The 14,374-nt window shown below is 42.7% G+C and overlaps 1 protein-coding gene across 3 annotated transcripts in view; it reads right to left on the bottom strand.

Moving 5' to 3' along the window:
- Zzef1 (zinc finger ZZ-type and EF-hand domain containing 1) overlaps positions 1-14,374 on the bottom strand; it is a 126,047-nt gene that overhangs the window by 61,568 nt on the left and 50,105 nt on the right. For 2 of the 3 annotated variants that reach the window (XM_021176147.2, XM_029484135.1), the window contains exons 13-19: positions 13,708-13,920; positions 12,547-12,647; positions 11,118-11,287; positions 8,922-9,055; positions 6,122-6,192; positions 4,874-4,988; positions 604-763 (exon numbers count right to left, since the gene is read on the bottom strand). In XM_021176147.2, coding sequence (XP_021031806.1) covers positions 604-763; positions 4,874-4,988; positions 6,122-6,192; positions 8,922-9,055; positions 11,118-11,287; positions 12,547-12,647; positions 13,708-13,920 — 964 coding nt within the window. The remainder of the gene's footprint in view (positions 1-603; positions 764-4,873; positions 4,989-6,121; positions 6,193-8,921; positions 9,056-11,117; positions 11,288-12,546; positions 12,648-13,707; positions 13,921-14,374) is intronic. The other variant, XM_029484134.1, reaches the window with a different exon arrangement.

The raw sequence follows: 14,374 nt of genomic DNA, 5'->3' as shown, positions 1-14,374 counted from the left end.
TATGGTCAGTTAAGACCATTGGAAAACACATATTTATGTTACCATTTATAACAGTAGCAAAATTACAGTTATGAAGTAGAAATAACAATAATTTTATGGTTGGGATCACCAGGACATGAGGAACTATAGTAAAGTGTTACAGCATTAGGTCAGTTGGAAACCACTGCTCTAGAGGGATACAGAAGCTAGGGGTTCTGCATCAGACGAGATTGTTAGACGTCAGGCAAATGCTTCTGAGAGAGATAACAGTCCAGATGTCAGTAAAGGTTGATATTAAAGTGAGTTATGCCTTTGTTCCTGTTACTTTTCAGAGAAATGGAGATAACATTTCTCTAAGTGAAGCTATGCCAGTCATGGAGGCACATGCCTGTAATCCAGCACTATGGGCCTAAGGCAGAAAACTGTGAGTCTGAGGTCTGCCTGGGATAGTAGTGAAACTCTGTATTAAAGAAGAAAAAGGACAAAATCAGCCCTGCTAAGAAGGCTGTGACACAGAAAGCCCCATGCATACCTGACACATGAGTACATGAGTTACTGAGGAAGAGCATTCTTGCCAGGTCAAATTCAGAAACCTGTCTGTGGTCATGGATTGCTGACACTCACATTTTTCAATAAGATCCATGGCGAGCTCTTTGGCTGCAGCATCTGTGCTCTTGAGCTGCAGGAAGCACCAGGAGAGCAGGCTTCCTTGCACAGACCAGAACAGGGAGAAGAGTACGGAACCAACTGCCCCATTGGCCCGATTGAGCATCAACAACTCACACTGCAAGAAAGCAGACAGAGTGTCCAGACAAGAATATTCAGAGACATCTCTGCCAGAGTGACTGTCGCTAGAAACAAACAAACAAACAAACAAACAAACCCCAAACCATGGATATAGCGAATAGTCAACCCAGTAGCAAAGCAAGAAAGATTGCTTTATAAGAACGCCCCTCTCCACACAGTTTTCCTCCATAGGCCATCTGTTTCTGCACCCCAAGGACCCTTCCCACTGCAGATCTCTTCCTGCTCTTAGATCTTCATATCTTCTCTTTGTGGCTCTTCCTGGGTTTTTTGATCAAATTTCTTCTACCCTAAAATAACTTCATCTTTCTATGGACTGTCTAACCACCATCTCTGTTCTTGAAACTTTGAAGGGGGGTCACCTGACCTCTAGAGATAAAGTCTTATACATAAGATCAAAAGTGTATTTATGTTGGCACCATTATGGAATCAACTTCACCAAGCTAGAACCAAACCATTTATTTTTCTAAAGTAAAACATAAATGACGACATGTCATAAAAGCCATTGGACACAAATGAAAGAGCACATATATCAACATTAATGAATCTCAAAACCAATGCTCACTAAAGCAAATATGTCACAGAGGATTGCATGCATATGATTCTGTAAGGCAAAGCAAACACTCTATATAAAAATAACAAGGATAGAAAGGAAACCAGGGAACCCAAATGAAATTATGTTGGCTCCATTTAGAGAGGAGAGAGAAAACTAAGCCATCAAAGAGCTACTGGCAGGGAGCCTTGACTTCAGTCAGACCAGTCTTAAATAGAGGTGTGTGTGTGTGTGTGTGTGTGTGTTCCATCCATCTATCCATCCATCCATCCATTCTCCTCGTTCTAAAAGATACCTTTTATAGCTGGGAATTTCTGTACCCACTTTTAATTCTGGCACTAAGGAGGCAGAGGTAGGTGTATTTCTGGCAGTTTCAGACCGGCCAGAGCATGAGGCCGATTTGTTTGTTTATTTATTTATTTTGGTTTTTCAAGATATGGTTTCTCTGTGTAGCCCTGGATAGCCTGAAACTCATCTGTAGATTAGGCTTGATCAGACTCAGAGCTCACCTACCTCTGCCTCCCGAGCCAGCACACGTGTGTCTACTCTTTGTAACGGATGGGAAGCTGAGTTGGTTCAGTGGTTGAGATTGCTTGTTGCTCTCGCAAAGGACCTAGGTTCAGTACAATCATCCGTAACTCCAGTTCTGAGGAATCCGATACGCTTTTGTTTTTGTTTTTATTTTTGTAACAGGGTTTCTCTATGTAGATTGGCTGTTCTAGAACTCACTATGGAGACCAGGCTGGTCTCAAACTCAGAGATCTGACTGCCTCTACCTCCCAAGTACTGGGATTAAAGGTGTGTGGCACCAATACCTGCCCCCAATATCCTCTTTGGACCTCCAAGTGCACCAGGCATGCATGTCATGAACAATACATACATCCAGGGAAAATACTCACACTCATACAATAAAAAAATAAAATTAAAAAATGTAAAAGTGCCTTATTTATTGTGGTTTTGCTTCAGTCTCTCATTCTGTTGCTTCTGGGGATACTCAGAGGTACCAGTTATCACCTAGAGGGCACAGCTTCTCCCGCCCCTCAGACATTTTGTTCACTCGTGCCCTCACTTTTCCTCCTCCTTGATCTGCAGCTCTCTTGAAATCCTGCCCATGACTCCTTCCTGCTCTTGCAACTGCCTTTTCTTTGCAGAAGTCCTCCAGTTGCCCATAAAGCTGTCCAGCCATAGCTTCAACTACCATAGTGTGTTATATCTTACAGCCCCAGCACTGACTCCTTCTTAGAGTGTGCAGCTTGGCTTCACCTGAAGTTCACACACTGCCATTCCTCTCTTCAAGCACCTGTGCTCCTCATGTATCTGTCACAGGCCCCTTCTGCCTACACTGTCACCATCGTCTCTAGATTTTGTCTCTCCCTGCCTCTAGCATCACCTTCTCCAAAGCGCCTTCCAAGCTCCTCTAGATAGGGCTAGGTGTCTTTCCCAGCCTCTCCCACATGCCCATGCACTGACAGCATGACTGCATAGTGAGTCTGATGGCATGTCTTCTCCTCTCCACTGGGGTCCTCTATTACCATATCCCTTATGCCTGGCTCAGGGCCTTGTACACAGCAGGCATCCAGTGGATACAGGTGAATTAACAGACTTAGAAGAAAACTTCAGGTAATTAGTTCTGACCACTTTTACTAATCCAACTCTACCACTCTTGTATAATCACCAATATCTCAGGGAACTATGATAGCAGCTGATTGATCTCTCCCTAAAAGGCTCAGTGTAATCCAACTCCATCTGTGTGAGCTCAGATGTGTGAGGGCTGACATTGGGTAAGCACTGATCTCCAAGTGCTAAGGCTTACAGGGATTTCTTTGGCAAAAATGCCACCTCATTTCTCTAGCTACAGCTTACAACAAGTGTGATCTTTTGAAAAGAGGACAAGACAGCCCAGCTCTTAGTCCTGGCTCCAACATTTAGTAATTCCTCCCACGGGAAGCACAATCAGCAAAGTGAAGCCTGGTAGAATCCCTGAAGTTCTCCATCTCAGCAGGACTGGGGAGGGCAAGAGTTTAAAGACTCACATCTGAGGAACATACAGGATGGACAGAGGTGGACACTAAGGTGGACACTAAGTGAGCAGTAGCCACCCAAGGTGGACAGCACACATTGGTAACAAGTAGTTTGAGTAAGCTTATAAGGAAGATTCAGGGACAGCAGAAGAGTGAGTCCAGAAAAATGACAGCACAATCTCAAAAACAGACTGACTATAAAGACAGAAATGAATTAGTTTGAAGACATGGTAGTTAGACAGTGGTCAGCCTCAGTGAAGCTGGGACTACTGGTGACTCAGTTAGACTACATGCTCAGTAAGGGCTACAAGAGAAGGGAACTGCCTATTAGTTTACTACTGTAGATGGTTTTAAAAACAAATTAGTAACAGGAAAGCACTAACAACTGGAGGAGATAAAGGCTAGGATGTTGCTCAGTTCACATATCAGTTGCCTAACACACATGAAGCCCTGCATTTCATCCCCAGAAGTGCATACATTGAGTGTGCCGTCACATGCCACCTATAATCAAAGCACACAGGAGGTGGAAGCAGAAGACTCACAAATTTGAAGTCATTCTCGGTAAGCTAGTCTGGGTTAGATGAGACTGCATTAAAAACCAAAAACATCAAAAACAATGAATTAAAACAAACAAACAAACAAGCAAACCTAAATAAAGACACTAAGCTCAACCACAAGATATAATATGAGTCATTCTGAAGACCACATTTCCAAACACCTCCAGGCTGGGGCTTAGACGATTCTCCCACTATAAGAGCTCCTGGAAACCTTGGGTTACTAGAGTGAGCCAAGGAGGCTTTCTCAGAGCCTCTCCCTAGGGATTTGAATGAACAGCATTGGGTGGGACCTGGAAACCAAACTTCTGTCAGGCAAGACTTATTTGGTAGCAGCATGGGCTACATTCTAAGAAGCACAACATATAAATTACTACCATCACAAGATAAAGAGATTATAGTGTCAGAGTTGATAGGGCTGAAAATTCATGAACTGATCTTAATTAAAAAAAAAAAAAATCAAAGAAGTTTTCAGAAAACAAAACAAAACAAAAAAATCAGATCTTAGCCGGGCAGTGGTGGCACACACCTTTAATCCCAGCACTTGGGAGGCAAAGGCAGGTGAATTTCTGAGTTTGAGGCCAGCCTAGTCTACAGAGTGAGTTCCAGGACAGCCAGGGCTACACATAGAAACTCTGTCTCGAAACAAACAAACAAACAAACAAACAAACAAATCAGATCTTGCTGGGCTCACTGACCAATACTACTGGGCACTTGATGTCCATCCCTCTGTTCACAGAAGTCTTAGCACTCTTTTGTTTTCAGTCCTTGCTAAGGTAAACAAAAATCTCTTAATTTGTTTGCAGGGGCTGGCTGGAAACCTCTGTGCACAGGTGAGGCAGCCAATATCAAAGTGTACTCATATTGCAAATGAGGGCTACAAGGAAGACATGGTGACTGGCATAACCACACTCCTGAAAGCAGGACAGAAAGACCACAGACAGATCACTGTCACTAGGTACCTCTCGAGCAGCAACAGAGAGGAGGGTGTTCATGACAGCCAGGACTTCACTGGTGTTCATGGTGGCCAGGTCACTCTTCTCAGGTAAAAGCAGAAGGCCTCCTGGATCCTTATCACTGAAAGGACACAAACGTGTCAACATATGGGTACAGGCTGGGGATTTTCATGTTTTCTACCTTGAAGGTCCCAAAAAGAATATAGACAGATTTCAATGTCAAGGGTCAGAAAGACGGGTTGTGCTGTCCTTTCTATGCAAATCCACTAGCATCTTTGACACCAACAACTCTCCAAGTCCTCCCAGCTCCTGCCTATCTTCTTTCTGCAAATCACTATTCTGTGCTATTTTGCAGGTATGTGTGTGTGTGTCTGTGTGTATGTGTGGGTGTGTATGTGTGTGGCTGTGGGGGTGTGTGTGTGTACATGTATGTGGAGGTTAGAAGATAACCTTGTGAACTGTTCCTCAGGTACTGCCCACTTTGTTTGCTTGAGAAAGGGTCTCTCATTGGCCAGGGATGTGCAAAGTTGGCTGGCTAGCCAGCAAGCCCTAGGGATTTCCCTTTCTCTGCCTCCCAGCACTGGGATTACATGTCACATCACCATTTCTGTTTTGCTGTTGTTGTTGTTTTTGTTTTTAATGTGGAGTCTGGGGATTGAGCTCAAGTCTTTAAAGTGCAAGGTAAGTACTTTGCCAAGTGAGCTATCTTCTCAGTTCTTCCCAGGTCTTTTTTTTTTCTTTTTGTTTTTGTTTTGAGACAGGGTTTTTCTATGTAACCTAGGCAGACCTGAACGCACTATGTATGTAACCTGGGCTGGCCTTAAACTCTCAGAGATTCTTCTGTCTCCACTGCCTGAATGCTGGAATTATAGGCATGTGCCACTATGCTGTTTTGTAGTTAGTTTTTAAGTAGTTACATTTATAGATTTAAATATAAGACCTGATCCTCCTTAAATTACAGTTTTTACCTTTAAAATTACCTTAGAAACCAAAGCACTCAGAAGGGATCCACAGTGGATCCAAATATAACTAACTGTTTTTATAATGACTGTGACTTCAAGTACATCACTATTCTAGTCACTCTTAAACCTAGGAAAAACTTCAGAAACTAAAGCTTTTTAGATTAGCAGAGAAAGCACAATTCCAAAAGACATGAGAAGATATGGATATGATAATAATAATAATAACAACAACAACAACAAATAATTTTTCAAAAATCCAAGGTATTTGACAAATAAAGAAAAGTAAACTTACCTAAAATATGTGCAGAGTGAATGGAAAGTGAGTTGCAGAGACTGCTTGCGTTCATTCTCAGTGACACTCTTCTAGGAAACCAGAAACTGTACATTTAGAAAATCAACTCCATAACATTCTTGAGACCTTAGAGCCATACAGAATACCACAGAATACCACCACCCACTGGACCATCTCAAAGCATCCAACTAAGCCAGTAAGCAGCACACCTTCAAGACCTCTGCATCAGCTCCTGTCTCTAGGTTCCTGCCCTGTTTGAATTCCTGTCTGGACTTCCTTCAAGATAAACAACAATGTGGAACTGTAAGCCAAATAAACTCCTTTCTTCCCAAGTTCTTTGGTCATGGTGTTTCAGCACAGCAATAGAAACCCTAAGACCTATTGGTACCAGGATAGTGGGGTATTGCTGTGATGGACCTGACTATGTTGTTTGGGGAGGATTGTAGAAGGGACTTTGGAACTCTGGGCTAAAAAAGTCGTTGAGTGTTCAAAGCTTGGTGAGCTGTTCAGGGGAGCTTGGAAGATAAGAGTGTTGAAAGACATGCAGATGATGGAGGACTGGCTTGTGACATTCCAGTGAGAAGTTTGAGAGTCACTCAAAGACTCTATTGGGGATGTTGAATATTTTGAGTTAAGAATTTGTGGTTCCGGGGACTGGTGCGATGGCTCAGCAGGTAAGAACACTGACTGCTTTTCCAAAGGTCCTGATTTCAAATCCCAGCAACCACATGGTGGCTCACAACCACCCGTAATGAGATCTGATGCCCTCTTCTGATGCCTCTGAAGTCAGCTACAGTGTACTTATGTATAATAATAAATAAATTGTTAAAAAAAAAATGTATGGTTCCAGTCAGCAAGGGCTGAAGAATCAGCTGTGATTACCAAGAGACCAGACCACTGAAGTGAAACCTTTGCTTTCCTGGGACAATTAATGCTGGTCAGCTAGAGCTAAGAAATTAGTAGTGATTAAGAAAAGACTAGGATCATTGGGGTAAAATCTTCTGCGGAAGTATTTCCTCAAAAGTCAGCACACAGAAGCTGTGTTCCAGAGGGGGCCAAGTTGTACCTTGAAATGGCAGCTGAACTTGGTAATATATAAGAATCATCCAGGTGGTACTGGTTTTGAAGGCATAAAGAAGTCATGAAAAGCAACCAAGGCTTGGTACTTTGAGAGGCCAAGAAAGGTTATTGGAGAAGGAACAGACTCAGTAGCAGCTGAAGGCCAGAACTGAAGGAATTATGGAGAGAAGCTGAGGCTTAACACCAGATGAAGAGGGACCAGCAGAGGCTATTGGTGAAAAGTGCAGTCCAGTTGCAGCAAGAGACCCTAGCATTTTAGAGATGGCAGTACCATGGGATGACTGCCAAGAACAGCAACAAGTATGGAGTGGAGTCAGCCTGAGCCTAGGAGACAAGCTGTGTGTGCTGCAGAGGACAGAGCCAGAGACGTGACCCGAGCTCTGTGGAGGAGCCTGGAAGATTGTGAGTGAATCCCAGTATCAGACATTGGGCTATTTATACACTTGGAATTTGGGTTTGTTTGCTGTGATGGTGACTGTGCCCTGGTTCTTCCCTCTTGAAGTACAAAAAAGTATTTAACTTATTTTTGATTTTTTAGGAGCCCATAGTTGACTTTGAATTTTTAAACAGATTTTGGAATTTACAAAGACTCTGGATTTTAAAAGAGACTAAATATTTTAAAGAGACTGGATTTTTAAAGACTGCAGGACTTTCAAATTTTGGAATGCTTATGTTACAATGTTGATATTCATGTGTGATCTTGGGGATGAACAAGGAAGGAAATGTTATGGCTTAATAGTGATCCTAAACACCAATTTCTATGTAAGGCACTAAGGGAGATTCCAGAGGATTTAAGACCTAGGCCTCTGCTTGGTACAGTACAGTTGGGAAGATAAGAGATGGTCACAATGAACACAGTTGCCTTATGAGAGAATTGTTTAGCAACATAAAAATTAGCAGTGCTTTTAATTCATGATGGTGTAAAGTGAAAAAATAAAACAAAACAAAAAACAAAAACACCCAACCTAATCCCTCTCTGAAGGGATGAACAGAGAGAAAGAAACAAGGCTGCTTTGCTAAAAGACACTAACACCATTCAAGTGGCCAAATGCCTTCTATGTTTCACGTGGGGCACATGCTAACGACAATGACGACGACGACAAAAACAAAAGTAATTCATTCAGCTACCTGATGAATGCTTCCAGCAAATAAATGCAAGAGTATTTGGTATAAAATGTTCCGTTTGACACTATAGTGCTTTTAACTATGAAAAGCACCTTCTACCCTGGTACTGAATCTGGGGGGCCCTACGAGGGTAAGAAGAACCAGCTGAGGAGTCAAACCTCATTAGATTTTCTTCAGTCATATACTGAGATAGTTATGAATAAAATTGGTCAGGGATTTACTTCAAAATGACACTGCGTGGGTGTGTATACTGAAAAGTAAGTGAGGTATATCACAGATATACCTCAAGATTAGCCTGAGTGTGCCACGGTCAAAGTTAGGTGATGAGGATTCACTATGTTGTTCCTTTAAATTTTTCTCATAATTTGAGAAAGAAAAGATAAGAATTCGATTGTGGGCAAGTCATAAGAGTGGAAACTACACTGTGACTAAGCAAGAGAATAAACTGTGAAATCCAAATTGAGCACAGTGCCTGTCCTTTAAAATCTCACACAAAGCTCTGCATATAGTGAACACATCAGAAAATGCTGTCATGTGTTTAGAGAAGATAAAGACTAACTCAGTCATGGAATCCACACTTTCAGTACATAATTACCATCATGGTGAAGAGCTGGTTTCTCCGGGTCTGTCGATCAGGAAAGAAGATGGCAGCCCCATTGAGAAGAGTGTTTCTCACTTCTTGTTTTAGGATCTCCATGGGCATGGAATTTCCATTAGGTCTATCTACCACTAGTGAGAAAGAACAATGGATCAGCTCTAGCACCTTCCTTCTCTTCCTTAACTAACCTGGTTGCACATCACTACTCCCCACTTGTCCTTTATACCAGAGCAGACAATTTCTTTGTATAGGTTTAGCAGTATAGGCAAGTTAGTTTTTATTGACATATGACTAAAACAAGTTTTTATATCTTGATTTCTCTGTTCTCTTGAGACACACTTGAGATAAAGACTTAAAAGGTTCTCAGATATGGCATGTGCTTCATCCTCAACTGTTATTATAGTCTTTCTCTCTCTAAGGGCCTCATCCAGAGTCTTGAATGGCATTGAGGTTGAAAAGTGTGAAAGTAATTACCCTCAATAAAATAGAACTGTATCTAAAACTAGGAGGAAGTGAGCTGTATAAGAACAAACCCTCAACTCAAAACAGTAATCCAAAAGGTATCAAAAATTCTCCTGTTGTGACAGGAATATAAATCAGATGGCAGAGTGCTTGCCTAGCATTTGTGAAGCTCTGGGTTTGAGGCCCAGGACTATATAAAAATGAGTTTTGTGAACAAGAAAAAGATCATCCTGAGTAAGGTAACCCAGACCCGGAAAAAGAAACATGGTATGCACTAACTTCTGAGTGGATATTAGTCATAAAGGTCAGGGTATCTATGCTGCAATGCACAGTCCCAAAGAAGCTAAGTAACAAGGAGGGCCCAAGGGGGACACTTGAATCTCACTGAGAAGGGGAAATAGATTAGACATGGGAGAGTGGACAGTGGAGGCAGGGGACTGTGTCAGGGAGGGAGTGGGAATGAAAATAGGAGGGATGAGGTGGGGGGAGGATGGAGGGAGAAAGTACAGGGAAACAACTAGATTGGCAGTGGGCTAGGGGTTGGGGGAATCTCTGGGATGAACTAGAAATCTAGGACAATGGAAACTCCCAGGAATCCATGAGGGTGACCCTAGATAAGACTCCTAGCAATGAGGGATTATGGACCCTGAACAGGCCATCTCCTGTAACCAGCAAGACTTCCAATGGATAGAATGGGACACCAACCCAGCCACAAAACCTTAGATTCATAAACTGTCCTACCTACAAGATGTGCAGGGATAAAAGATGGAGCAGAACTTGAGGGCTGGGCCAACCAATGACTGGCCCAACTTGAAACACTCATGCCATGAGAGGGAGCTCACCCCTGACACTGTTACTGAGACTCTGCTGTACTTGCAGACAGGAGCCTAGCATAACTGTCATCTGAGAGGTCTACCCAGCAACTGATGGAAACAGATGCAGGGACTGAAAGCCAAACACTAAGCAGAGCTTGGGGAATCCTATGGAAGAGGGGACAAGGATACCACAAGAAAACCTACAGAATCAACTAACCTGGGTCCATAAGGACTCATAGAGACCGGGCCGCCAACCAGAGAGCATGCATGGGATGGACCTAGGCCCTCTGCACACATGTAACAGTTGTGCAGCTGGGTCTTCACACGAGACTCCTAAATCAGGAGCAGGGGATGCCTCTGACTACATTGCCTGCCTCTGGATCCCTTTCCCCTAACTGGGCTGCCTAGTCTAGCCTCAATAGAAGAAGATGTGCCTAGTCTTACTGCAATTTGATACGTCAAAGCTAAATGATACTCATAGAGGTCTCACCTTTTCTGAGAAGGGGTGGGTGGGGGAAGGTGAGGTGAGAGGGAGGGACTGGGAGGGGAGGAGAGAAGGGAAGCTGTGACCAGGATGTAAAGTGAATAAAAAAACTTTAAAAACCCTGAGTATTGTGTTATAATTCCTATTCCTAGAATTCCTATTGCTTATAATTTCATTACCCAGGAGGTAGAAACAGGAAGATTATTCTCAACCACTTAAGTGAGCCAGAGGCAAGTTGGGATACATGAGACCCATTCTTAAGGAAAAAAAGAAAGAAAAGGAACAGAGGAAGGGAGGCAGAAAAGCAGGTTCATGTCCCACAGCGCCAATCTATTTCTGGCTCACATAATCACTAGACCTTCATACTTCTATAGTCAATTGGCTTATAGTCACCAGTGCAAAGTCACATTCAAGGCACACCCCAGCACCTACCATTACATAAGTGTGTGTAGAGCTCCTTGGCAGCCTGTATTCTCTCAGAGCGCTGCGCTGTAGGTTTCTCTTCCTCTGAGGCAGCTTGTGGGTCACCCTGCAGCACTGAGAAGCAGCTCTGCAGGAGCTTCAGCAGAAGGGTCTGTGCACAGATACATTCTTCCCTTCGGCTGCAGAGGACAAAGACCATCAGAGCAGAACAGCAGGTACCGTTTACCCTCCCTCAAGAGAGCAGGCTCAGTAAAGGAACACCAAGCCAGAGGAAGCTGGAAGGAATACAAGGAACACTGCCAGACACCTGGAAACAGACCCCGTCTGAATGCCCACTGGGGAAGGAGGCATATTTCTGATTTTGTTACTTCACCTGTAAAATGCGGAGACTAAACATGTCCTTCACTTAAAAGGCTGTGATCAGAACAAAAGAGTCTTAAACTTTGAAACTTTTTTCCTGATTCTGGAATATTTGCACATGCATGCATGCATCAGAGGGGAGGGGAAATGGACAGGAGAGAGAAGAAGGCTCTCTTGGGAGTCAGGGTCCAAGCTTAAACATGAAATTCATGGAGTTAGAGAGATGGCTTGCTCCAGAATCATAAGAACTGGCATTCAGGTCCCAGTGCCCTTGTAACAAGCTAGGCATACCTGTGAATACAGTAACCCAGCTCTAAGGTGTGTGTGTGGTGGTGGTGGTGGTGGGCACAAAAGACAAGAGGATTTCTGGGGCTTACTGGCTTCTAGCCTAGCTAAGAAAATGGGATATCCAATGTTCTCTTCTGGCCTCTATATACACATAGGTCCACATACCCACATACATGAGCATAAACTCATACAAACACATAAATAAACAAATGGATAATTTTTTAAATATGAAACTCATTTGCTTTGCGTACAATTTTTTTTTCAGTGCTGGGGACTGAAGCCAGGGCCTTGTGCATGCTTACAAGCACTATGTTACTAGAGACTGAAGCCAGGGCCTTGTGCATGCTTACAAGCACTATGTTACTAGAGACTGAAGCCAGGGCCTGCGCAGACTAAGTAAGCACTGTGTCTGTGGCTGGATAACTATTCCCAGCCATACAGTATTTTTAGCTCAGCTTGCATTTTGACTGTGATTTGTGATATGAAGTGAGATGTGGAATTTTCCACTTGTGGCATAAAAACATTTTTCAATTTTGTAATTTTGAATTAGAGATGTTCAACCTACAAAACCATAATGTCTAACCTGTTTATCCTATCAGCTGTGAGGACAGTCAATAAGGAAATGGTTGAAAAATGCTTCCTAAAAATGTTATAGAAATTTGAGGGCCATTTTCAATAATCGAATCTTTCAAATCAGAAGAATACATACAAGAAAAAAAAGTTTAGAAGGAAAAAAATATCTATTTCAGCTTTGCTTATGATTGTCACTTTATAACAAGTTCTGACCTACTTTTGCTTTAATTTACTGTAAAACTTCCAGAAGATCTGCAAATCAAGACCTGCAAAGTCCAGGAAAGACTTATATTTTAAGCCACCTTCCTTTTGCTGCACCTAAAAATTGATAAAGACAAGAAAAAAAGTAAAATTAAAAAATATATTTAGAGAAATATTGAGATGTATCATTTACTTGCTATGGTTAAGAAGTGAGATGACCCACCTGAGTGAAATTTTCATACAACTCAGAAATGTGCGTGTATGTGTATCTGTGTTTCTATGTACATGTGTGCCTAGGTGCATGTGTGTGTCTGTGTATATGTATATGTTTGTGTCTGTAATGTATCTTTGTGTGTATCTATGTATGTGTGTCTTTGTGTCTATATGTGCACACATGCATGCAAATGTATGTAATACACACGTGGCCACAGAGGCTCTCTGACTTCTTAAACATCAGCCTAGCTTTACATGATAATGGTGCCCAGCATTATCCTGACTTCCCTACATGTGAGCTGCACATCTGTTGTAACCTAGCTACTACCGCTAGGCCTCTCTTCTTTTTTGCTGTGATAAGAGTTCTTAGTGAACAGAGACCCAAACACCATCTGTGCACTGGCTCAATAGCTTCTTGTGCAATGAAGAGAAAAGAAAGCTAAGGGTGGACACTGCTATACACACACAAGTTTTTCCCTGAAGTACTCCACAGTGATGGCAGTACGACTCCCTTGAGTGAACTGATACAATGATTTACTAGTAACTGTAAAAGTCAGCATCAAACCCCAAATATTTAAAATTAAAATCCTGATAGTTTAGTCACTTTAGTAAATGAAACTCCCCTCCAGATAGGAGAAGTAATTTTAAGACTTAAAGAAAGATCTCATGATGCTGCTGTGTTTGCCAACCCTGGGCAAGCACAAGTAGGGACAGTACCATGTGCCTGCAGGTCTACTCCAGGGGACCTTACAACAATGGCCACACACCATGTGGTATTCCACAGACTGATGCCAAAGTCCACTCTCTCCATCCTTTTTGTATTATCGTGCAGTAAAATATCTGCTATATTCATCAATAGTGCCATCACTTCAAGAGGGGCTAAGTCTCAAAGGTCACCCACTTCCCTTGACACTGTCAGTCACTTCTCCTAGGGGAGTGTTGTATAATAATGGAAGAAACCTACCAGGTCATGGGCAAGCTGCTGGATGAACTGCAGAGTCCTAAGAAGCAGGGTGGCCCCATGAATATTCTCTGTGTCCCTTCTACAGTGGGCATAGAGGATGCTTTGTTCCGCTTCTGCCCTTCCAGGCCGGTGGTACCCACTGATGCTCAAGCCTTGCACGCCCAACCGTTCAGCTGACTCCTGGCGGGTGCAGAGGAACTTCACCATCAAGAACTAGAAAGGATAAAAGAGAAGGACTTGGAATCCCTAAGTACAATGAAAGAACACTGAAAGGCCTTTTTAGGAAAGTTCTTCTTGGTTTTAACAAACATTTTATAAAGCATCATCATGCCCAGTACTTGGAACACAGAATAAATTCAGTATCTTCGGCCAACAGAAAAAAAGACAAAATACAGAATAAGTCAGGTTTTGTTAGGGTCATACCAAGAACAGTGGCCTTCTGAAAGGCAAAATTCCAGACACGAGTGAGAGAAGTATGTTTGCTTTTTAAGACAAAAACCATATATTTGATGAAAAGTGCCCTAAGAAATCACTTCAGTGATCCAAGCAGCACATGCAAGTCACGCACTGGAAGCAACGCTATGCTCTGCTCTCTGCTCTGCTCTGCTCTGTGCTCTGCTCTGCTCTGCTCTGTGCTCTGCTCTGCTCTGTGCTCTGCTCTGCTCTG

This window comes from Mus caroli, chromosome 11 (genome assembly GCF_900094665.2).
Source record: "Mus caroli chromosome 11, CAROLI_EIJ_v1.1, whole genome shotgun sequence".
In the NCBI taxonomy this organism is placed as follows: domain Eukaryota; kingdom Metazoa; phylum Chordata; class Mammalia; order Rodentia; family Muridae; genus Mus; species Mus caroli.
Note: the sequence above shows the minus strand (reverse complement) of the source record. Positions and strands in the feature narration are given on the sequence as shown.